The 27,015-nt window shown below is 45.4% G+C and overlaps 1 protein-coding gene across 1 annotated transcript in view; it reads left to right on the top strand.

Annotated features, from left to right (window-relative positions):
- The first annotated feature begins 2,921 nt into the window (after positions 1-2,921).
- Positions 2,922-27,015, top strand: part of COL20A1 (collagen type XX alpha 1 chain) — a 206,061-nt gene continuing 181,967 nt past the window's right edge. Inside the window, exons 1-2 of the mRNA XM_073580897.1 lie at positions 2,922-3,004; positions 8,894-8,976. Coding sequence (XP_073436998.1) covers positions 8,904-8,976 — 73 coding nt within the window. The 5' untranslated portion in view covers positions 2,922-3,004; positions 8,894-8,903. The remainder of the gene's footprint in view (positions 3,005-8,893; positions 8,977-27,015) is intronic.

The following is a 27,015-nucleotide window of genomic DNA, read 5'->3' as shown; positions in this document are numbered from 1 at the left end:
CTGTCAGACTGAAATCAGACAAGCTGTATAGCCCAATTCTTCCTGGGAAGCGATTGCTATAATCATAGAAGCAGTCAGGACAGCCAGGAGCATCTTTATTACCTCAAGATAGAAGTGAGAGAGCTACAGCACCGGACTCATCCCCCTCCCCCAACTCATTGCATGAGCAAGGTACAGTTCTGCTTAGGTTAAAACACTGTGAAGAGAAGATATCTGTGAAGAGAATTTCGCATATGTTGATGAATCATTACATGTAGATAAGTGATTCTGCGTGATGAAAAGAAGCTTGAATAAAACCCTGAGATCAACTCCAGCTCAGACCTGTGTCATATCTGGGTGCCTGTGAACCATTACCTTCCCTCTATTGTGAAGAATTATAATCAATGGTTGCCCTGAGTAAGATTTCCCCAGGATTCCAAAAAGAACTTGTCTCCTCTGAATTGCCCTTATATCCTGATTGGTGTGCATCCAACATGTAGCTCATTAAGATAGACAGTGTGTAGGCTATATACCATAGGAGACTCATTTAGGGTACTGTATGAACAGATATTTTTTTTTAGGGCATTTTAATAGCAATGTTATTTTTAAAGGGCACCGTTGTCGGGATTTGCTGCAGAAGACTTGGAATCTGGAGATAAGAGCTGTGGATGTGAAAAGTCATCATGGCGTCTGGACAAGATGGAGACGAAAAGATAGAAAAGACTTGATCAAGGAAGCTGTCACCTATAAGGTACCTGGATGTAAATGTTTACTTGTTGATATGGACTACATTTCGTCAGTAATGTGGTTCCTGTATGGTCCACAGTCTGACAAAGACTGATAGCAACTCCCAGCATCTCCTTACCATTGTTAAGGACATACTGGGAGTTGCAGGTTCATGAGATACAAATACTGTATATCTGTGGCTTACTTCATAGGATTCAGCTCATCAGTTATTAATCACGTGATGTTATATAGACCTAATGGGAAAGGGAAGAATTAGCTGGGTAGAAAGGCAAAATGAGCAATTGTAACTACACAGTGCTATATACAGTGGGTATGGAAAGTATTCAGACCCCTTTAAATTTTTCACTCTTTGTTTCAACAGGGAGTGCGTTTTCAAAGTTAGATATAGAATGATTCATTTTTTTTCAGACCATTTACACACCAAAAGGGATGAACAGCAATATTCATCCCTGACCTCCTATATTGTAAATGTCAGACCGAAGGATGATTGTGGAAACCAATATAATTTAACTATAATGGGGCAAACGGCATTTCCAGCATTTGGCAAATGCCCTAATGGAAACTAAACAGACCCCATTGTAGATAAAGGGATGCAGAAAAACAGAAATGTTTCTTTTTTTAATAAATTTGCAAAACTTTCTACATTTGTTTTTTTTTTCAGCCAAGATGGGGTGCAGAGTGTACATTAATGAGAAAAAAATGAACTGTTTTTGAATTTACCAAACGGCTGCAATGAAACAGAGTGAAAAATGTAAAGGGGTCTGAATACTTTCCGTAGCCACTGTAATATGATGACTGCAATATATTAAGAGGATAAAAACTTTAATGGGAGGAGGAGGGTTCTTTAAATCAATAATTCGCATCCGTATTCCTTTATCTGTGTTGCGGCTGTTGAACAGCTGCGAGACATGCAGGCGCGGAGACTCGAACTTATTTTTCGAGCATGCCGAAGACACTCTGTTAGCACATGAGCATGCTCAAAAAACACCTTATCCGGACATGTTCGCTCATCAGTAGTGCTAAGCTATTTTTGAAGCTCCCGTAAAATGGAAAGGATTCAGATGCACATGATCAGCCGCCTTTCCATTCTTGGGACCCTGTATTCGAGATAGATGTGAGTCCTACCTATTGCATCTATGGAAATTTATGGCATGAACTGTGGATATGCCATGTTTGGGATGAGAATACCCCCTTATGTTATGTGCACATGACCTCTTTCAAATTCAGGCAGCCCATTGCATTTTGCAAGCAGAAGCTTCAGTAAACTCTGCCATTTAATTTTCCTTAGAGGGAACCTGCCATCAGGTACTTAAGGCATATACCCTTATTATTATTATTATTATACATTTATATAGCGCCATTTATTCCATGGCGCTTTACATGTGAAAAGGGGAAATATAGACAAGTATAATAAACATGTGTAAGACAAGGGACGCACAAGTACTTAAGGAGAGGGGACCCTGCCCGCGAGGGCTCACAGTCTACAGGGATGGGTGAGGATACAGTAGGAGAGGGGAGAGCAGGTCGTGCGGTGGTTCAGTAGACCATAAACCCATATGTAGTTTAAATTACTTTTCTTTTGTTCTCCGCCTCCCCCAGACCCTCTTTTTTCTACTCCTATGATTAATGACACATTGCTTACTCTTGTATAACTTCCGGTTAGGGCAGGTGTAGACGGCTGTAGATTCTCCGACACTCAGATCAAACTCTGCCATAGATTGCTCTGTGTCATCTCAGTGTGATCCGATTCTCTTGGATGAGAAAACTGTAGCACAAGTGCGGAGAAGATGGAGAGTAAAATTTCTCCATCTTCTCCATTGTGTCGGTACTTGGAAATCGGACTGCACTTAGATGTGATCCGTTTTGCAGTCCAATGATTTCCACGCACTCATTGACTTGTAAGGCCGAATGCGATCCGAATATCAGGTCGAAGTCGGCCATGTGCGTGGCCCCATAGACTGACATTGATCAGGGTGCGATCTGATGTTTTGTCCGATCACACTCGTAGCGATAATACTTTCACCTGCAAATTATGAAAAAGTTAGGTGACAGCTCTTGATACTCTGAATGACGGAAAGTTTTCCTTCAGCCGCTGCTGCTGTCGCCTGCTGTGTGCAGCAGGAGTAGGATGTGGGGTCTGGCAGATGTGCTTCAGGGTTGGGAAGTGGGAGGTGTTGAGATATAATCTGTCATCTCTCCTATATCCCACAGACAGTGAGCTGGGACCCTCTTCATGTCAAAGAGTGACTGGTGGGACAGTGAGGAGACACAGACACTGGTAAGAGTGGTCTGGGTGGGAGTGTAGTATTACCTGTATACTTATAAGTAGGTTATTGCCCCGGTCAGATTATTACATTGATAGGAGCCCTCCACCAGCATCTGTGGGGTAATTATATGGATAGAAACACTATTACTGCCCTGGTATGATTTCGCCATTTTATGGCATGTGTGGGCACTCTATAGCTCTTTAATATGGGCACTGTGTGGCACCAATATGTAAGCACTCTACAGCAGCGCTACTTACGTTTTGTATGGAATGATTACGTGCACACACTGTTTGGCATGTGCTTACTTTGTCAATTTTCTGTGGGAAATGTTTAGTACAACTATGTATGCGCTGTACAGAATTAGGTGGGCACTGTATAGAAGTATTATGGAAACACTATATAAGCTTTGTGTAGACAGTTGTCACTTTTATATGAGCACTGTGGGGCAGTAATATGTAAGCAATCTATAGCAGCATTATTTGGATATCGTATGGGAGGATTATGTGGGCACACTACATACCAGCATCATGTGCTTACCCTATGTCATATTCATGGGGCACTGTGTTACCACTGTGTAGTGTGTGGCCTGTAAAAAATTATGTGGTCACTATACAGCAGCTCTACATAGAGGTATTATCTGCGCACTGTATAGAAGCTTTCTCTAGGCAATTTATGGTACTCTTGTGTGGGCACTGGTACTAGTATATAAGCACTCTATGGCAGCATTACTTGGGCTCGGTATGGAAGTATTATGTGGGCACGCTGTTTAGCATGTGGCTACTCTGCCAATTTTCTGTGGGTACTGTGTGGCAGTACTATGCGTGCGGTGTACTGAATTAGGTGGGCACTATGCAGAAGTATTATGCGAACACTTAACATATAAGCTTTGTTTAGACAGTAGACACTATGTCACTCTTATGTGGCACTGTGTGGCACTACTATGTGTATGCTGTACTGAATTAGGTGGGCACTATACAGAAGTATTATGTGAACACTTTGTATATAAGCTTTGTGTAGACAGTAGACACTATGTCACTCTTATGTGGCACTGTGTGGCACTACTATGTGTATGCTGTACTGAATTAGGTGGGCACTATACAGAAGTATTATGCGAACACTTAACATATAAGCTTTGTTTAGACAGTAGACACTATGGCACTCTTATGTGGCACTGTGTGGCACTACTATGTGCATGCTGCACTGAATTAGGTGGGCACTATACAGAAGTATTATGTGAACACTTTGTATATAAGCTTTGTGTAGACAGTAGGCACTATGTCACTCTTATGTGGCACTGTGTGGCACTACTATGTGTATGCTGTACTGAATTAGGTGGGCACTATACAGAAGTATTATGCGAACACTTAACATATAAGCTTTGTTTAGACAGTAGACACTATGGCACTCTTATGTGGCACTGTGTGGCACTACTATGTGCATGCTGCACTGAATTAGGTGGGCACTATACAGAAGTATTATGTGAACACTTTGTATATAAGCTTTGTGTAGACAGTAGACACTATGTCACTCTTATGTGGCACTGTGTGGCACTACTATGTGTATGCTGTACTGAATTAGGTGGGCACTATACAGAAGTATTATGCGAACACTTAACATATAAGCTTTGTTTAGACAGTAGACACTATGGCACTCTTATGTGGCACTGTGTGGCACTACTATGTGCATGCTGCACTGAATTAGGTGGGCACTATACAGAAGTATTATGTGAACACTTTGTATATAAGCTTTGTGTAGACAGTAGGCACTATGTCACTCTTATGTGGCACTGTGTGGCACTACTATGTGTATGCTGTACTGAATTAGGTGGGCACTATACAGAAGTATTATGCGAACACTTAACATATAAGCTTTGTTTAGACAGTAGACACTATGGCACTCTTATGTGGCACTGTGTGGCACTACTATGTGCATGCTGCACTGAATTAGGTGGGCACTATACAGAAGTATTATGTGAACACTTTGTATATAAGCTTTGTGTAGACAGTAGACACTATGTCACTCTTATGTGGCACTGTGTGGCACTACTATGTGTATGCTGTACTGAATTAGGTGGGCACTATACAGAAGTATTATGCGAACACTTAACATATAAGCTTTGTTTAGACAGTAGACACTATGGCACTCTTATGTGGCACTGTGTGGCACTACTATGTGCATGCTGCACTGAATTAGGTGGGCACTATACAGAAGTATTATGTGAACACTTTGTATATAAGCTTTGTGTAGACAGTAGGCACTATGTCACTCTTATGTGGCACTGTGTGGCACTACTATGTGTATGCTGTACTGAATTAGGTGGGCACTATACAGAAGTATTATGCGAACACTTAACATATAAGCTTTGTTTAGACAGTAGACACTATGGCACTCTTATGTGGCACTGTGTGGCACTACTATGTGCATGCTGCACTGAATTAGGTGGGCACTATACAGAAGTATTATGTGAACACTTTGTATATAAGCTTTGTGTAGACAGTAGACACTATGTCACTCTTATGTGGCACTGTGTGGCACTACTATGTGTATGCTGTACTGAATTAGGTGGGCACTATACAGAAGTATTATGCGAACACTTAACATATAAGCTTTGTTTAGACAGTAGACACTATGGCACTCTTATGTGGCACTGTGTGGCACTACTATGTGCATGCTGCACTGAATTAGGTGGGCACTATACAGAAGTATTATGTGAACACTTTGTATATAAGCTTTGTGTAGACAGTAGGCACTATGTCACTCTTATGTGGCACTGTGTGGCACTACTATGTGTATGCTGTACTGAATTAGGTGGGCACTATACAGAAGTATTATGCGAACACTTAACATATAAGCTTTGTTTAGACAGTAGACACTATGGCACTCTTATGTGGCACTGTGTGGCACTACTATGTGCATGCTGCACTGAATTAGGTGGGCACTATACAGAAGTATTATGTGAACACTTTGTATATAAGCTTTGTGTAGACAGTAGACACTATGTCACTCTTATGTGGCACTGTGTGGCACTACTATGTGTATGCTGTACTGAATTAGGTGGGCACTATACAGAAGTATTATGCGAACACTTAACATATAAGCTTTGTTTAGACAGTAGACACTATGGCACTCTTATGTGGCACTGTGTGGCACTACTATGTGCATGCTGCACTGAATTAGGTGGGCACTATACAGAAGTATTATGTGAACACTTTGTATATAAGCTTTGTGTAGACAGTAGACACTATGTCACTCTTATGTGGCACTGTGTGGCACTACTATGTGTATGCTGTACTGAATTAGGTGGGCACTATACAGAAGTATTATGCGAACACTTAACATATAAGCTTTGTTTAGACAGTAGACACTATGGCACTCTTATGTGGCACTGTGTGGCACTACTATGTGCATGCTGCACTGAATTAGGTGGGCACTATACAGAAGTATTATGTGAACACTTTGTATATAAGCTTTGTGTAGACAGTAGGCACTATGTCACTCTTATGTGGCACTGTGTGGCACTACTATGTGTATGCTGTACTGAATTAGGTGGGCACTATACAGAAGTATTATGCGAACACTTAACATATAAGCTTTGTTTAGACAGTAGACACTATGGCACTCTTATGTGGCACTGTGTGGCACTACTATGTGCATGCTGCACTGAATTAGGTGGGCACTATACAGAAGTATTATGTGAACACTTTGTATATAAGCTTTGTGTAGACAGTAGACACTATGTCACTCTTATGTGGCACTGTGTGGCACTACTATGTGTATGCTGTACTGAATTAGGTGGGCACTATACAGAAGTATTATGCGAACACTTAACATATAAGCTTTGTTTAGACAGTAGACACTATGGCACTCTTATGTGGCACTGTGTGGCACTACTATGTGCATGCTGCACTGAATTAGGTGGGCACTATACAGAAGTATTATGTGAACACTTTGTATATAAGCTTTGTGTAGACAGTAGGCACTATGTCACTCTTATGTGGCACTGTGTGGCACTACTATGTGTATGCTGTACTGAATTAGGTGGGCACTATACAGAAGTATTATGCGAACACTTAACATATAAGCTTTGTTTAGACAGTAGACACTATGGCACTCTTATGTGGCACTGTGTGGCACTACTATGTGCATGCTGCACTGAATTAGGTGGGCACTATACAGAAGTATTATGTGAACACTTTGTATATAAGCTTTGTGTAGACAGTAGACACTATGTCACTCTTATGTGGCACTGTGTGGCACTACTATGTGTATGCTGTACTGAATTAGGTGGGCACTATACAGAAGTATTATGCGAACACTTAACATATAAGCTTTGTTTAGACAGTAGACACTATGGCACTCTTATGTGGCACTGTGTGGCACTACTATGTGCATGCTGCACTGAATTAGGTGGGCACTATACAGAAGTATTATGTGAACACTTTGTATATAAGCTTTGTGTAGACAGTAGGCACCCTATGGATCTCTTATGTGGGCACTGTTGGGTTCCAATATTTAAGCAGTCTATACCAGCATTATTTGGGTACTGTATGGGAGTATTTTGTGGGCACACTATAGAGCAGCATTATGTGGTTGCACTATTTTACGTGGACAGAACAATTATACTTTATCGATGATCTTCTCCACATTTTGTCCTCTTCTTTGTCTTTTCCTACCCCTTATTTTATGTGAGCGCTGGGTGGCAGTATTATGTCAGCACCATATTTTATTGCTATGTGAACTATATACAGCAGTAATGAATGTTTCCATTAACTAACTGCAAAGAGATCTAGAAAAGATTGAGGTATTGAGACACAGAGATGAATTTAATAGATCATTCACTCCACCAATTATGTTACATAAAAAAAGGTCCCAAAACATGGCGCCCTTTTCTTTTTACAGTACTTTGCGCCTTTTTTTAATCTGGGTAGGGCTTATTGTGTGTAGGGGGATGAGGAAAAAAAGTTATTATGGATTATGCACAATATGCAGGATAAGTTTACATTTGCCCCTCTTCGTAAATTTGGTGCTTTTTTCTCCTGCACTTATCAAACTGGTACATGGGACGCCAATCTTATAGGTCGCTGGGCTAATTGTTAGCAGCAGCCCCTGTACTAGTTTTTGCTGTTATACGGGTGGGCTTTTGTATCCCTGGACCCCAGTGGATGGTTGATGCGGTGTCTCAGATCCAGGCTGTGGACACTGCTTCTATGTAAATTCCCTCACTGATTGCAATCTGTCCCAGACACAGCACCGCTATGCTATATACTGTACCTGTCACTCCAGGAAGAAGCACTTAAAGAGATGGCAGAAGGTTGTAGAGAGAAAAGGTAGAACGTTTTCTCTTATTAGCAGTTATTAGAAATCTGCTCCAATATCTCATGAAAGCAAACCTTTTCCATATGCCGTAGTAGGGAATATGGACGTTACAGAGATGGAGGAGGACCCTACACTTGGGAGCCCCTCTGTATTGACAGAGCAGAGAGTAGGGGTGTAACTATAGTGGGAGAATGTCTGCTTAGTTGTGCAGTCTTATGTCCCTTATTGATGAACATTTGCTATTCCGGAACCTTGGAAAGCTGTGTGACAACTTTTGTGAGAGCTATAGCTGTAGCCCTACTGGTTGTCAGGTATATCTCTCTGGGTGGTAATCAATATATGGACAAAATGGTTCTTACCCAGATTATAGAAAATGTTCCTAGTTAGGCAGCAATATGAGAAAGCTGGATGTATTGCTGTCATATTGCTGGCCACTCAGCTTTCCTGGAGACAGATAAGCTTGACAGGCATATATTTGCTGCTCACACAGGATAGTGAGGAGGGGGCACATTATAGTCAGGTCTATGAAAATGAGATATTTCAGGTTTATCGTCTCACCTGTCTCATTCAATCCGTCCTCACAGATCAGTCACTATGGCGCTCCCACCCTGTATGCTCCTGTTTGCCGCCATTTTCATCCAGGTTGTCAGAAGTCACCAGAACCCAGGTAAGATGATGAGTCCCTGGGGAAGGGAGGGTAGACTGTGCCCTCAGGCCTGAGACTTGCAGTTCACCCATGTGAATACTCATTATTCGCTCTATTAAGTCTTCTCATATTTTATTAATCTACCTCCATGTCTCCTCCACAGGGGAAAACCACTAAAGGCAGATGTCAAAAAGTCTGAAGGGGTTCTCACCCAGCTTTACATAGCCCCTGAGTGGTATATTATAAATGTGCAATGTTCGCTATAAATAATGTGCTGGTTGCTATAGGGGCACAGTAGTTGTCACCGTTCTGTTGGGAGCTTTGTTATGAGGGCACAGTGGTTGTCACCGTTCTGAGGATGGCTTTGTTATGGGGGCACAGAGGATGACAACCTTCTGTAGGAGGCTTTGTTATGGGGGCACAGAGGATGACAACCTTCTGTAGGAGCTTTGTTATGGGGGCACAGAGGATGACAACCTTCTGTAGGAGGCTTTGTTATGGGGGCACAGAGGATGACAACCTTCTGTAGGAGCTTTGTTATGGGGGCACAGAGGATGACAACCTTCTGTAGGAGGCTTTGTTATGGTGACACAATGGTCTTCACCATTTTGTAGGTGGCTTTTTCACGGGGGCACAGTGATTGTCACCATTCTGTGGTTTGCTTTGTTATGCTTGCACAGGGGATTAAAACCTTTCATGGGTGGCTTTTGTATGGGGTAACAGTGGTTGTCACTGTTCTGTGGATGACTTTGTTAAGGGGACACAGTGGTTGTCATCCTTCTGCGGGTGGCTTTGTTATGAGGGTACAGTGGTATTCACCATTTTGTAGGTGGCTTTTTCTTGGGGGCACAGTAGTTGTCACCATTCTGTGGTTGGCTTTGTTATGAGTGGTCAGTGTTTGTCACTGTTCTGTGGGTGACATTGCTATGGGGGGACAGTGGTTGGCACCATTCTGTGGATGGCTTTGTTATTGGGGTACAGTGGTTGCCACTAGAGTTGAGCGAAACGGGTCGAACAATTTCAAAAGTCGACTTTTGGCAAAGTCGGGTTTCATGAAACGAAACCCGACCCTAGGATGAGGTCGGCCACGAGGTCGGCGACTTACGCTCCAAAGTCGCGTTTCAAAAGTTTGTTTAGCGCTCTTTTTCAGCCAATCAGGATCCACGGACACTGTGGGCAACGTGATGACATAGGCAGGGGTCGCCACCATCTTTCAGAAGGGCATGCAAGTGATTGGCTTGCTTTGGTGGGCGTCACAGGAGTTATAAAAGGGCGTGCACGCCGACCGCCATCTTACTTCTGCCGATCTTAGCATAGGGAGAGGTTGCTGATTCTGTAGGGAGAGCGTTAGGCAGGGAAGAAGACAAAAAAACTGCTTCTGCTGCTAGCGATTTTGCCTGTGCAACACACCAGTCACTGTGTGTGCAGTGCAAGGGGAGGCTATATTGTGGTGTATCAGTGGTGTTGGTTGTTGGGCTGCCTTCTAAGGCTTCCTGACAGCTGCATTGCTGTTTCCCCACTGCTCTGCAAACTGCTTTTTTAAAAGCAATCCCAATTTTTTTTTTTGTCCTGCTAAGGTACTGAGCGTGCATTTATTCACACCATACAGCGGTGTACGCTCCTCCCACAGTACCGTGTAACGGCTGTTATCACAGCCACAGTGAAGCTATCTGTGTGTCACTGTGGAGGACTTGTTCCGTTCTTACAGACCTACACTCTAGGGAGATTCCTATTCTGCCCAATTCTACAATTCACTTTTTTCACACCTGTGCCATCGAGCCTGTGACATAGCGCTCTGATATTCAGTGGGCCTCACACAATCCAAAAGTGTCCAGTGTCCACAAGTGTCTGCAGAAATTCAAAATCTCCCTTATCCTGTAGTCACTTTTTTCAAACCTGCTGCATCGAGCCTGTGACATAGCGCTCTGATATTCATTGGGCCTCACACAATCCAAAAGTGTCCAGTGTCTGCAGAAATTCAAAATCTCCCTTATCCTGTAGTCACTTTTTTCACACCTGTGCCATCGAGCCTGTGACATAGCACTGTGATATTCAGTGGGCCTCACACAATCCAAGTGTCCAGTGTGCACAAGTGTCTGCAGAAATTCAAAATCTCCCTTATCCTGTAGTCACTTTTTTCACACCTGCTGCATCGAGCCTGTGACATAGCGCTGTGATATTCAGTGGGCCTCACACAATCCAAGTGTCCAGTGTCCACAAGTGTCTGCAGAAATTCAAAATCTCCCAGAAATTCAAAATCTCCCTTATCCTGTAGTCACTTTTTTCACACCTGTGCCATTGAGCCTGTGACATAGCGCTGTGATATTCAGTGGGCCTCACACAATCCAAGTGTCCAGTGTCCACAAGTGTCTGCAGAAAATCTAAATCTCCCTTATCCTGTAATCACTTTTTTCACACCTGCTGCATCGAGCCTGTGACATAGCGCTGTGATATTCAGTGGGCCTCACACAATCCAAGTGTCCAGTGTCCACAAGTGTCTGCAGAAATTCAAAATCTCACAGAAATTCTGTAGTCACTTTTTTCACACCTAGTGTGTGCAGAAAATCTAAATCTCCCCTGTCCTATAGACACCTTGTACCTTGTTTTACATTACTATATAGTTTGTTGGATTTTGTCTACATTTCTACCAAAAATGAGGAAGGCTGGTGGAAGAGGCCGTGGAATTGGGCGGGGGTTGGCAGCTGGTAATGATGGTGTTGGTGGTGGATCTGATGGTAGTGGCAAAAGCAAAATGGGACCGAATGCAGGAGGTGTTGAGCCTGCGTCATCGTCTGGCTTCATAAGGCTTCGAAGGCTTAGTTTTCTAGGAGTTGGCAAACCGCTTTTAACGCCAGAGCATCAGGAAAAAGTTTTGTCTTACATTGCTGACTCAGCCTCCAGCTCTATCGCCTCCTCTTCTGAAGTTGTAAAAAGTAAAAGCACTGAGTCATCATTGGAGGCTCATGTTCATGAACCACACCTTTCCTTGTGTCCTTCTCCCCAACCAAGATTGAAGGATGACGCAGGCCATACTACTGATTACTCCATGGAGCTGTTTTCACATACCATGCCTGGATTATCAAGTGAAATGGTGAATTACCCAGGCCAAGATGAATCTGACATGGAGTGCACTGATGCACAGCCGCTGATAGATGATTCTGCTGGTACATTCACTCAGAGCACTACATTGTCCTCGCAGTGTACAGAGCCTGATTCTGACCCTGATGAGACTCAGGTGCCCCTTCCCGCACACTATACCACCATACACGGTGACACAGAGGAAGGTGCACATGACATTGAAGAGGAGGTGATGGATGACCCAGTTGTTGACCCAGATTGGCATCCATTGGGGGAAGAGGGTGCTGCTTCCAATAGCTCAGATGAGGAGCATCCACAGCAGACATCAACATCGCAACAGCTGTTATCTGGCAGGCCCGGAGAACTCCAAAGACAGGTTCCAAAAATCAAAAGAGTTGCTGGACAGCTTGTCCAGAGGGTCAAAACATCACAGCGTGCTAGGCCGCAAAATGTCTGCCAAAGTAGGAACAGTGTGGCACTTTTTTGAACAAAATCCTCATGATCAGGCCAAGGTTATCTGTAAGAAGCGTGGACACAACACCAAACCTCAAGTGCCACATGTGCAACTGATCACAAAGAAGGTAGTCAGCAACGCTACATTGTTTCCTCCACTGTAAGCCCACCGGTTAGCACAGCAACAAATGTTGAGGTGTCGTTGCAAGGCCACAGCAGTCAGGGAATCCCACTGTTATATCAACGAAATACTGAATCTAGGCCATCAGAAAGAACACCAACTCCATCACCATCATCAACCCTCTCTCAGTCCGCCCTGTCCACCGCTACTTCTACCATATGCAGCTCTCAAGTCCAGCTCACCCTCCCAGACACTATGAGTAGGTCAAGAAAGTACTCAGTCTCTCATCTGCGTACACTGGGTTTGAACGCCCACATTGCCAAACTAATCTCGTTTGAGATGATGCCCTATCGGTTGGTGGAAAGCGCAGCTTTCCGCGAACTCATGGCCTATGCAGTACCACGCTATGACCTACCCAGTCGCCACTTCTTCTCTCGCAAAGCCATCCCAGCCCTCCACCATCATGTGAAAGACCGCATTGTCCATGCACTCAAGCAGTCAGTGAGTGGAAAGGTGCACCTCACAACTGATGCATGGTCCAGTCGGCATGGCCAGGGCCGTTACGTGTCCATCACTGCGCACTGGGTTAATGTGGTGGATGCAGGGTCCACAGGGGACAGCGGTGGTGGGACAGTGCTGCCTAGCCCACGGTATAGGAAACAGTTGGCTGTAGGCGTTCCACCCTCCTCCTCCTCCTCCTCCAGAAGCGAAAGCTCGTCCACAGAGCGCAGTCGTACGAGCACTCCATCTGCAGCTACCACTGTTGCACATGAGGTGTCCCCCTATCGAGCAGCTAGTGGAAAGCGTCAGCAGGCTGTGTTGCAGATGATGTGTTTGGGCGACAGACACACCGCCGAGGTGCTGGCCGAGTACTTGAAGCGACAAACTGAGTCATGGCTGGGCAGTGTACATCTTGAGGCAGGCAAGGTAGTTAGTGATAACGGCCGTAATTTTGTGGCAGCCATAGCCCTTTCAAAACTCAGCCACATACCTTGCTTGGCTCACACCTTGAACCTGGTGGTGCAGTGCTTCCTCAAAAATTATCCGGAGTTAACAGCCCTGCTCCATAAGGTGCGAAGACTGTGCGCGCACATCCGCTGGTCGCCTGTACACTCCGTTCGTATGCAGAAGCTGCAGCGATTGCTCCACCTTCCCAACCACCGCCTCATTATCGACATTGCAACAAGGTGGAACTCCACCCTGCACATGGTGGAGCGGCTGTGCGAGCAGAGGCAGGCCATAATGCATTTGTGGGAGGATACACGGCCAGGCACTTTGACAGCAGACATGGAGTTGACAGGTGTGCAGTGGTCGAAGCTGAAAGACCTCTGTAAAGTCCTTCAGTGTTTTGAGGAATGCACACGGCTGGTAAGCGCAGACGACGCCATCCTAAGCATGAGCATCCCACTTATGCGTCTGCTCATGCAAACTTTGACGCACCTTAAGGAGCAGGCGTCTGCAGCCAATGTTGACGAGGAGGAAGAGGTGGAGGGAATCCTTGATGACATTCAGCCATTGTCTGCTCAGGGACCTCTCCTGGACGAGTTGGAGGAAGAAGAGGAGGATGATGATGGGGATGATTACTTAGGGGAGGAGGATGCATCTCGTGGGGCAAGTGAAAATGTTGGCGTGGCAAGGTCTGGTACAGGGTTTGTGCGTGACTGGAGGGATGTGGATTTGCCAGAAAGTGCTCCTCCAACCAGCACTCGCAGTGCATCATTGACACCGGGAACATTGGCCCACATGTCAGATTATGCCTTGCGGATCCTAAAAAGGGACCCCCGCATTGCCAAAATGATGAACGATGACGACTACTGGTTGGCCAGCATCCTGGATCCACGCTATAAAGGCAAATTACAAAACATCATGCCACAGGAGAACCTTGACCTAATATTGGCTAATAAACAAGCAACTCTGGTAAATCGGTTGCTTGAGGCATTCCCAGCACACAGCAGCGGTGATGGTTCTCACACGAGCCGTACGGGCCGGGGGCAGCTTGGCAGAGGTGTTCGTGGTGCACACAGCAGAAGTGGCGTTGGAGACAGGGGTTTCATGACAATGTTGTGGACTGATTTTTCAAGTACCGCTCATACAACTGGTAATACAGCATCGATGGAAAGTGACAGGAGACAGCAGTTGTCAACTATGGTTACAAATTACTTTTCCTCCCATATCGATGTTCTCCCACACAGGTCATTCCCCTTTGACTATTGGGCTGCTAAACTGGACACCTGGCCTGAATTGGCACAATATGCCTTACAGGAGCTCGCTTGCCCAGCTGCAAGTGTGCTATCGGAAAGAGTCTTCAGTGCAGCTGGATCAATCCTGACAGAAAAAAGGACCCGTCTGTCAACCCAAAATGTGGATGATCTAACCTTCATTAAAATGAGCCATGCATGGGTTTCCAAGGATTTTGTCCCACCTTCCCCTGATGACACATAGGGTGACAGAAAAATGGCTTGCTTTGGTCCACCTCTTCCTGGGACTTGACCTATTTCGCCTTTTGCATCAGCTGAATGTCCAACATCAGCATATGCCACTTTCTAAAACTCCCTAACTGTGCTGCCTCCCCCCCCCCCCATGGCCGGGGTCACCACCTAGCGCATGACACCGTGCGAGTGCCGTTGCCCTGGACAGGTGGGTAGGCCGACTCTTGGGAGCGGGCACTGGCACAGGGTCCCTCATAGTGCAATCAAGTGTCTCTGACGGTGGTGGTGCACACCCGCCGTCAGACACACCGCCGTACTATGAGGGGCCCAGTGCCAGTACCGACACCCACGAGTGGGCCCCCCTTGCTTGGGCAGGGCCCCAGCATTTGCAATCTTTACCTCTCCCTGCTCCTCCGCTGTGTAGTCTGGGCCGTCAAATCCATACTGTGCCTGACACCGTGAGCCTGCCTCCTGGTGTATTGACATATATTTTGAATGTGTACGCTATCCATACATGTTATCCGGGGATACGGTACCCTTTCTCACCTTTGTGCAATCACGTGCAATCCATACTGGGCCTAACACCGTCTGAGCCTGCCTCCTGATGTATAGACATATCTTTTGAATGTGTACGCTATCCATACATGTTATCCGGGGATACGGTACCCTTTCTCACCTTTGTGCAATCACTTGCAAGCCATACCGGGCCTTACACCGTCTGAGCCTGCCTCCTGATGTATAGACATATCTTTTGAATGTGTACGCTATCCATACATGTTATCCGGGGATACGGTACCCTTTCTCACCTTTGTGCAATCACTTGCAAGCCATACTGGGCCTTACACCGTCTGAGCCTGCCTCCTGATGTATAGACATATCTTTTGAATGTGTACGCTATCCATACATGTTATTCGGGGATACGGTACCCTTTCTCACCTTTGTGCAATCACTTGCAAGCCATACTGGGCCTTACACCGTCTGAGCCTGCCTCCTGATGTATACACATATCTTTTGAATGTGTACGCTATCCATACATGTTATCCGGGGATACGGTACCCTTTCTCACCTTTGTGCAATCACATGCAAGCCATACTGGGCCTAACACCGTCTGAGCCTGCCTCCTGATGTATAGACATATCTTTTGAATGTGTACGCTATCCATACATGTTATCCGGGGATACGGTACCCTTTCTCACCTTTGTGCAATCACGTGTAACCCATACTGGGCGTGAGAACGGCTGGCGAGCTGTTAAGCAAGCTACAGCACCTGTGGTTTGCACACGTAAGTTTTTCATTTTTTTCAGGAATGACGGTTAGGCCTAATTCCGAAACTGCGGTTGACCTGCACTTACTGGGAAATCATCATTCGCGAGTAATAATTGTAATCAGTGATCCCCATCACTAACGTTGTTCAGCGGGTTATCTGCACCTGTAAGCGACAAACGCTGGCCTTTTCAGTGTAGCGCACATGCAGCTACGGACATGTAAGGGCATGACACACCAGTTATTGGCCAATCTCATGTGCCAGAGCCTCACGTGTCCCTCTAGTAAGCCGAACTCGGACCGCGGGGCATGACGGAGTCTCGTTCGTTAACGGAAATAAGCTTGCAATGTGTGCATCTGTTCTGTAGCTGGCATGGTTGAGGTTGCCCGTGTTGAGTCAAATTACGCCGTAGGCTCCACTCCTGGTGGTGCCCTTCTGGACATTCCTTTAAGGTTCAGCTTTGCAACCATACTGCCCACGTAAAACAAACACTTTGCCTTCATGAACGCTGTTTGGAGGGTCATGACTCGTGGGAATAACGCCGCCCAATCAGTTAACCTGCTAGAGAGATCCTTCGTTGCTCCCAAGCATGACATCACACTCCCTAGGAGGAAGGTAATGCCACTGTGGCGACCGTACTCCTGGGGGCGACACAAGTGCACTGATGCCCAGCCACTGCTCGATGAATCTGCTGGTACATTGACCCAGACCACTACATTCCCCTCGCACGCTACCCTGCCTGAATCTGACCCTGATGAAACTCAGGTTACCCTTCCCATATACAGTTCCATCTTACACGGTGACAAAGAGGAAGCTGCAGATGAAAGTGCAGGTTCGGCCCACCCGCCATCAGACACACCACCGTACTATCAGGGGCCCTGTGCCAGTGCCGTCGCCAACGAGTGGGCCCCCCTGCTTGCTCAGGATCACAGCACTTGCAAGGTTGAAATACTGTGCAGTGAGATGGAAGATGGGGACGACGAGGAGTCCAGACTAGTACAGGGATTCCCTAGCGAGGAGACTTATTTGATTGTTTTCAATGTTGGGACAGCAATTTTTGGGGAGCACTATACTCTGGAAAATGATAGATGGGGCCCACCATACACTGGAACATTCCAAAGGTGGACATCAGACACTGGAGCAGCATTTACAGGGCCCATTATACACTAGAGCATTAGAAATGGGGCCCATTATGTTTGGAGCATTATTTGGGCCCATAAGACAGTGGAGCTTCATCCATGGGGACCAACATATACTGTAGCATTATGTGGAGCTCATCATATACTGTTTCAAACATTATATGGGACCAATGATTCTGTATGGAGAAATAGATGGGCCTCGTCATGAGATGTAAAAAGTGAAGTATTTTTCATTGTACTATACCGCTATTTCTCTGCCGTATCGGAGCATGATGAGTTGTGGTATTATGTGTTAAAGGGGCGCTCTTTCGCCCAGGGCACATGAAAACCTGGAGCCAGCCCTACCCCCCCACAACTTTAGCCAAATAACCCCCATTTTTCAGTGCGTAACTTGTATTATGAAGTTAATTAAGGTTGACAAGCTTAAGTAAGAAGAATTGATGCTTTTGGCATTCAAATGGGCACTGTAGGTGTGTTTCCTGTCCTCCTCTCACTGCCGACTTTTATTCCCCATTGACTTACATTGGGTTTCGTGTTTCGGGACGACCCCGACTTTTCCCCATAATCGGCCGATCTTGCTCGACCCGACTTTTGGAAAAGTCGGGTTTCACGAAACGAAACTCGACCATAAAAAAACAAAAGTCGCTCAACTCTAGTTGCCACCATTATGAAGACAATGAGATTACTAATATGTTAGCTGTGTGCCATTGTTAAGTAGACAGAGTGGATATTGCCATTATGGGGGCATGTTGGTTATGATTGCACTGTGGCATTTATTTAGCTGCTGCATGTATATTTTCTCACTGTGTCGTGTCCTAATTTCAGGTGTGGAATGCTTCCTTATTCATGCCCACGTTGGGCCATCAGATATCATGGACTATTGAGTGTTTGTCTGTCCACCGTCCTCCCCTGTGTCCCGCCTGCTTTGTGTCTGTGTTGATCAACCAGTAATGGATTTATCACCAGCAATGATTATGTTCCAGGGTTATTAGCGATCAGCATACTTGTATTTGCGCTGATCTTGTCTCATCGGTCGACTGACATCTTGGAGGAAACAATTTAGGAGAAAGTTTGTTGACATCTAAATTTCGAGACAAAAGTTCTAAAATGTGTTTACTTCCGAGCGTTGTGATTTTCTCTGACCCCTGGTCACCCGTTTTCCTACAATTAGAGTCGGACCAAACATTACTGACACATTCTTGGGTCGTGTCTGCAGTAACAGGGTGTGAGGAGGGGGCTCTGGACCTGTCAATATCACACTGTCTCCGAACCCTGAGGCTGGGTAATGGCCCAGATGGGAAACGGCAAGTGCCGAAGTGGGAGCTGGAGATAATGTCCGCCATTGTTTCCTACAGACAGGCTGCCCTTGTTCTTATCCTGAGACGGCATCTCTGTTCTAAGTGGGCAAAGAGCGGAAATCCTAGAGATGGCATCAGATCCGGGTATCATTTATATGGTTTGTAAGAAGAAAGAGGAGGTTTTCCGTATTTATCATTCTGGAGAATTATATCTGTCCTCATTGGATGTCACCCAGTTTTCCCAAAAAGAAACATAACGAAAAATTTTAGAAAATTTTTTTCAACCAATTCACAGATGAGAAGTAAAAGACTACGTTATAATAAACTCCTCTTTTAATAGGATTCTCCATTTAGGGCAATCTCTTTTTATTAGATTAACCCAAAAATAAGCCACCCCAAGGTTTTCTCACAACTAGGATCATCACCAGTGATCATCTACAATCTGCAAGAAAAGTGTTTAATCTCCTTACAGTGCCACCACAGGGGAAAAGGAGCATTACATGGTACCAAAGGAAATAAATGAGCTGTACTTGTACTGAATGGACACCCTGGATCCTTCGGAGTCACAGATGCTCTTTGTAGATCTTCTCCATTTCATATAGCGACCTCAATTACAAATTACTCTGTATTAACGCAATAGGTCCTCTTGGGTATATAAAAATGAGTTTTATAAATAGATCTAAAGGAAAGGATATAATGGAGAAAGAGTTGGATCTCCGTGTTGGATGGACAAATGTCTCTTCTGTAGTTAATCTTAGAGAGATATTGAAAGACTCAAAAGGACATTATCCCAGTTTTGTCCTCACACATCAGGTGCCTCACAATTCCAGGCATGTTCTAGAAATGATAGCTCAGGTTTATAATGTTTGTACTTTTTCTTGACCTGCGCTATGTAGTCAGACAAAGCCAAATTTAGTAGTTGTCAACTAGGTGCCATTAGGAACAGTCTACTGGATGATCTTCTTTTCTACCTTAACTATATGGGTCAATTTTGACATCAGAACATCAATTGTCTAGACTCAAAATGTAAAGAATGGATCATTGTATGGATCAAATACCCAAAAGTTATGTAAAGAGGAAGGGATCTCATGTAAAAGAAGCAAGTACCATTGGGATTGCTCCATTGGGTTTACCTGAAAGGGTCTAGAATGATACAAAATTCTCCTATGGAACTAATCATATCACCAATACCTCTATCCATAGTCTAACCCATATCCCTACCCATAGTCTATCCCATATCCTTAACCATAGTTTATCTCATATGATTATCCATAGTCTATCCCATATCCATACCCATAGTTTATCCTATATCCCTACCCATAGCCTATTCCATATCCATCCCATATTCCTACCCATAGTCTAGCCCATATCCCTACCCATAGCCTATCCCATATCCCTACCCAGTCTATCCCATATCCATACCCATAGTCTATCCCATATTCCTACCCATAGTCTAGCCCATATCCCTACCCATAGTCTAGCCCATATCCCTATCCAGTCTATCCCATATCCATAGTCTATTCCATCTCCCTACCCATAGTTTATCCCAAATCCCTACCCATAGTCTATCCCACATCCATACCCATAGTCTATTCCATATCCTTAACCATAGTTTATCTCATATGATTACCCATAGTCTAGCCCATATACATACCCATAGTCTATCCCATATTCCTACCCATAGTCTAGCCCATATCCCTACCCATAGTTTATCCCATATCCCTACCCATAGTCTATCCCATATCCCTACCCATAGTCTATCCCATATCAATACCCATAGTCTATCCCATATTCCTACCCATAGTCTAGCCCTTATCCCTACCCATAGTTTATCCCATATCCCTACCCATAGTCTAGCCCATATCCTTAACTATAGTTTCTCATATGATTACCCATAGTCTATCCCATATCCATACCCATAGTTTATCCCATATCCCTACCCATAGTCTATCCCATATCCCTACCCATAATCTATCCCATATCCATACCCATAGTCTATCCCATATCCCTATCCATAGTCTATCCCATATCCATAGTCTATCCCATATCCCTACCCATACTTTATCCCATATCCCTACCCATAGTCTAGCCCATATACATACCCATAGTTTATCCTATATCCATACCCATAGTCTATCCCATATTCCTACCCATACTCTAGCCCATATCCCTACCCATAGTCTAGCCCATATCCCTACCCACAGTCTATCTCATATCACTATCCATAGTATATTCAATATCACTATCCATAGTCTAACCCCAGGTTGGGGAACCTTAGGCCCTCGGGCCATTTACGGCCCTTGATGACCTTTTATCCGGCCCCCAGGCAGATTCTCAGGGACCGCAGTGCTTTGGCAGGGAGTTGTATTTTGATTGCCCCAGCTCATTAATTTCTTCTTGCTCTGTGAGCACATATATGCAGTGTTCACTATTGAACACTGAAGGGCATGCAATGAAAGATTACATCCTGACACCAGTTCCAGAGTCAGGATGTACTTTGAGGGCAGAATGAGCCCCACACAGCCTCACCATGTACAGCATGAGCCCCACACAGCGTCCCCATATACTGCACGAGCCCCAGTTTCCCCATATATTGCATGAGGCCCCACACAGCCTCTCCATATACTGCATGAGGCCCCACACAGCCTCTCCATATACTGCATGAGCCCCACACATCCTTCTTATATAAGCATGAGCCCTACAGTCTCTCCACATACTGAATGAGACCCCACACAGCCTCCCATATACTGCATGAGGCCCCCACAGCCTCCCCATATACTGATTGAGCCCCACACAGTCTCCCCATATATTGCATAAGCCTCACACGGCTTCCCTATATAATGCATGAGCCCCACACAGCCTTCCCATATACTGTATGATAGCATACAGCCTTCCCATAGCCTCCCCATGTGCTGCATGTCACCCCCATAGAATCCCCATGTGCTGCATGTCACCCCCCTAGAATCCCCATGTGCTGCACGACACCCCCATAGAATCCCCATGTGCTGTATATCACCCCCATAGAATTCCCATGTGCTGCACGTCACCCCCATAGAATTCCCATGTGCTGTATGTCATCCCCATAGAATCCCCATGTGCTGTATGTCACCCCCATAGAATCCCCATGTGCTGCACGTCACTCCTATAGAATCCCCATGTGCTGTTCTTCACCCCCATAGACTCCCCATGTGCTGTATGTCACCCCCATATAATCCCCAAGTGCTGTACGTCACCCCCACAGAATCCCCATGTGCTATACATCAGCCCCATAGAATCCCCATGTGCTGTACGTCACCCCCATAAAATCCCAATGTGCTGTATGTCACCCCCATAGAATCCCAATGTTCACTCCCATAGAATCCCCATGTTCACCCCCATAGAATCTCCACGTGCTGTACGTCACCCCCATAGAATTCCCATGTGCTATGTATCATTTCCCATAGAATCCCCATGTTCACCCCCATAGAATCCCCATGTTCCTACACATGAAAAAAAAAAACACCATATACTCACCTCGGTCCTGTTCTCTGGCGCTCTACTCATCTCCCTGCCTCTGGGGCGCTGACTTTCCGGCGGTACACAGCTGACGCGATGAAATGATGTCATCGCGTCAGCTGTTTCACACGCTGATTGGTGGAGGAAGTGGCCGAAGGCCCCTCCTCCACCAATGCTGACTGCGGGAGACAGTGAGCAAGCGGGCACGGTGCGGCCGGCAGACCTCAGGTTTCCAGCCCCACAGCTGTCTCGGTCTGCGGGCCAGACTGAGACAGCCGGAGGGCCGGATGTGGCCAGCAGGCCGCACTTTGCTCAGGTCTGGTATAACCCATACCACAACCTATAGTATAACCCATGCCACTACCTATAGTACAGTATAACCCATACTACTACCTATAGTATAACCCATGCTTTTACCCAAGATATACCTATTAACTATGTTTTGTGTACCCATTGGACTACCAATTCAGTTACCTGTGCCACTACCCATAGTGTATCTCTACCACTAGCCATACTCTAACCCAGGGGTCTCAAACTCAGCTGGGTATATGGGTTGCATATAGAAAAAAAATTAGAATTTGGTGGGCCGTATTCTTTGAAGGACAAAGTGACATTTTTAGTGATACCATTTTTTTCTATTCACCATTTGGACATTTTTGCCGTGTTTTATGTTTTTTTTTACAGCTTGGATCATTCTGGATGTGTTGATAACAGATGTGCACTCACAGAGGTGTAGCTAGGGGTTCAGCTCAGGGGGGCGAAACATCTGAGTGGGCCCCTAACAGGAGGACATATCATTGGTGCAACCTGTGCGGCCGCACATGGGCACAAGAGGTAAGGGGGTCCATTTCTACCTCCAAACCAGGTGCAATTTTGCATTTTTAGGAGCTCTTGGGCTGCAAAGGGATCATATATTGTTCTTGCACAGGGCCCCTTTCTGTCTTTGTCCACCTGTGGCCCCTAACCAGATAATCATGATTATAACTATGGTGGTATAGTAACATAGTTATTAAGGTTGAAGGAAGACTTTAAGTCCATCTAGTTCAACCCATATCCTATCCTAACTTACCCTAACATGTTGATCCAGAGGAAGGCAAAAAAAACCCATGTGGCAAACAGTAAGCTCCACATTGGGGGAAAAAATTCCTTCCCGACTCCACATACGGCAATCAGACTAGCTCCCTGGATCAACGCAATATTAAGGAAACTAGTGTATATACCCTGTAATATTATACTTTTCAAGAAAGGCATCCAGTCCCTTCTTAAATTTTAGTAGGGAATCACTCATTACAACATCATATGGCAGAGAGTTCCATAATCTCACTGCTCTTACAGTAAAGAATCCGCGACTGTGATTATGCTTAAACCTTCTTTCCTCCAGACATAGAGGAGGCCCCCTTGTCCCCGTCACAGGTCTAAGAGTAAAAAGGTCTTTGTATTGTCTCCGGATATATTTATACATTGTAATAAGATCACCCCGAAGCCTTCGATTTTCCAAACTAAATAACCCCAAGTGTAATAACCTGTCTTGGTATTGCAGACCCCCCCAGTTCCCTAATAACCTTGGTCGCTCTTCTCTGCACCCGCTCCAGTTCAGCTATGTCTTTCTTATACACGGGAGACCAGAACTGTACACAGTATTCTAAGTGTGGTCGCACTAGTGACTTATATAGAGGTAAAATTATGTTCTCCTCATGAGCATCTATGCCTCTTTTAATGCATCCCATTATTTTATTTGCCTTTGCAGCAGCTGCCTGACACTGGCCACTAAATGTGAGTTTGTTGTCCACCCAAACACCCAGGTCTTTTTCAGTGACTGTTTTGCCCAGTGTTTTACAATTAAGCACATAATTATACATCTTGTTCGTTCTACCCAAGTGCATGACCTTACATTTAAAGCTCATTTGCCATTTATCAGCCCAAGCTTCTAGTTTACATAAATCCTCCTGTAATATAAAATTGTCCTCCTCTGTATTGATTACCCTGCAGAGTTTAATGTCTAGGGGAACTTCTGGAGATGAATGCCCTGTTATTGAAAATAAAAGTCTATACAAAGATCAGCTGTCAGGAACACCGCACTGCACTTGCTCACTGAGCCAGTGCGCGTGTCCTGAGTAAGACAAACTGTGCTCAAAGATACCTGTGGAGCAGGGCAGCAGCTGTGACAATGCGTGCTTCAGACTATCAGGACCTGAAGCATGTGACTGCTGGGGGCGTGAACTAAGCTCCACAGAGCTAGGAGCTGCAGGGAAACTCCTAGAAAAGTAACTACAGGACAATGTTTCCAAGGGGCATAGACAGAGGCGTAAAACAGATCAAGCCGAGGTCAATGCGCGAGATAGCAGGACAGTACCAAAGGGTTAGACAGAACGAATAGTCAGGACGTAGCAATAGATCAGAAAACCAGAACGGGCAACGGACGGTACAATAGGGACATACTGTAACGGAGTAACAATAGCCAAGCCAGGAGGTCAGAACCAGAGAAGACAATAATACCGAAATGTGAGACAGAGAACTGAGTGATGGGACAGACCGGGTCATACACGGGAATCAAACAAGCAATGCAGTATACAAGCACACCAGAGGGGTCAGACACACAGCCAGAATAACAGTATAGCTGACAGGGAATCCTAGTCTGGAGTGAGTATAAATACCCCTCCCAGATCCAAAGAGAGGCCGGCAAAAGTTAACCCTGTGAGAACAGGACATTAACCATGTCCTAACCATGACATCGGCACTGATATTACCGCCTTATGGTGTCATATAGAGATTACTGCACAGTTATAGATGGTGGCTTACAGCAGACGTTCTTTCTGGTGGAGTCATTCACTTTTCCCGTCTCTTCCATCTGGCCCAGACCGACATGTCTACTTCTCCAGCCAAAACTCATCTGCAGAGATTACAATAAAGACACATCTGTCTTCTCACATTTCCAGCACCGTTCACATGTAGAATCATGAAATCCTAGTATGTTCGAGTTGGAATGGACCTCCAGGGTCATCGTGTCCAACCCCCTGCTCAATGCAGCAATGCAGGATTTACTAAACCATCTCAGACAGATGTCTGTCCAGCCTATGTGAAGACTTTCATTGATGGCGAACTCACCACCTCTTGTGGCCGCCTGTTCCACTCATTGATCACCCTCACTGTCAAAAAGTGTTTTCTAATATCTAATGTGTATCTTCTTCCTTTCAGTTTCATCCCATTGCTTCTTGTGTTTCCATGTGCAAATGTATTCCCAACCTGCACAAACTCCTCATCCTGCTGATACCCCAATACTGAGCCCCTGCTGCCGTATGTGTCCCTATAACTGCACCTGCTGTGTGGTACAAAAACAGCTCCTCTTACTACCCACATAGTAATGCCGCCACTATGCCCCTTACATTGTAATAATGTCTCCTTTGTCCTCTCTAGATGGTAAAATTGTCCCCTAGAAAATATTAATTTCCCGTGCATGTGCCCTCCAAATTTTGTCCCTAGAAAGTAATAATACTCCATGTGCAACTTTGATGGACACAATACTGAGAGCCCCTATAACAATAATGTTTAAGTGGCCACTTAACATTTCATAATGTCCCCTGAGTTCCCCATGTACAGTTGTGGCCAAAAGTATTGACACCCCTGCAATTCTGTCAGATAATACTCAGTTTCTTCCTGAAAATGATTGCAAACACAAATTCTTTGGTATTATTATCTTCATTTAATTTGTCTTAAATGAAGAAACACAAAAGAGAATGAAGCAAAAAGCAAAACATTGATCATTTCACACAAAACTCCAAAAATGGGCCAGACAAAAGTATTGGCACCCTCAGCCTAATACTTGGTTGCACAACCTTTAGCCAAAATAACTGCGACCAACCGCTTCTGGTAACCATCAATGAGTGCCTGGAGGACAGTCTCCTCTCCTCCACCCCCTGGGTACCATCCACAAATGTTCTGCTTACTTTTTGCATGGTGTGCACAGCCACATGGGGAAAGTAAGCAGAACAATGCATTCCTATGTGGGCGGAATCCCTGTGATTCCGCAAAATTAATGAGCATGCTGCGTATTTTTCCGTGATGCGATTCCGCCGTGGGAAAATCCACAGCATTAGCACAGTATTGCAGAATCCCATAAAAAGCATGGGATGCTGTTTTTGTGCGTTTTCGCGGCAAAAACGCGCGTTAAAAACCGCCGCGAAAACGCGAAAAAAACGCGATGTGTGAACGCAGCCTAATACTGAAATATTAATCTATTACTAAAGTATTACAAGTAAAAAAAGCCCCCTACCTCCCCCCTGTCCCCCTCCCACACCCCAACAGCCTATCCTCTCACATGCACCCCTCAGTGCTCTGTCCACCTGACCCCACAATACCCCCATCCTCTCACATTCACCCGCTGTGCCCTGTCCCCCCTGCCTTACAATAACCTCATCCTATCACATTCACCCCTGTGCCCTGTTCCCCGTCTCACAATAACCTCAGCCTATCACATTCACCCCGTGCCCTGTCCCAGCTGCCACACAATACCCCCATCCTCTAACATTCACCCCCTGTGCCCTGCCCCCGCTGTCACACAATACCCCCATTCTCTCACATTCACCCCCTGTGCCCTGTCCCCGCTGCCACACAATACCCCCATCCTCTAACATTCACCCCCTGTGCCCTGCCCCCGCTGTCACACAATACCCCCATCCTCTCACATTCACCCCCTGTGCCCTGTCCCAGCTGCCACACAATACCCCCATCCTTTCACATTCACCCCCTGTGCCCTGTTACCCTTGCCTCACAATACCCCCATCCT

Source organism: Dendrobates tinctorius, unplaced genomic scaffold, assembly GCF_039654945.1.
Source record: "Dendrobates tinctorius isolate UK_male_01 unplaced genomic scaffold, ASM3965494v1 ptg000065l, whole genome shotgun sequence".
Taxonomy (NCBI): domain Eukaryota; kingdom Metazoa; phylum Chordata; class Amphibia; order Anura; family Dendrobatidae; genus Dendrobates; species Dendrobates tinctorius.
This window is presented reverse-complemented; position numbering and strand designations above follow the sequence as displayed.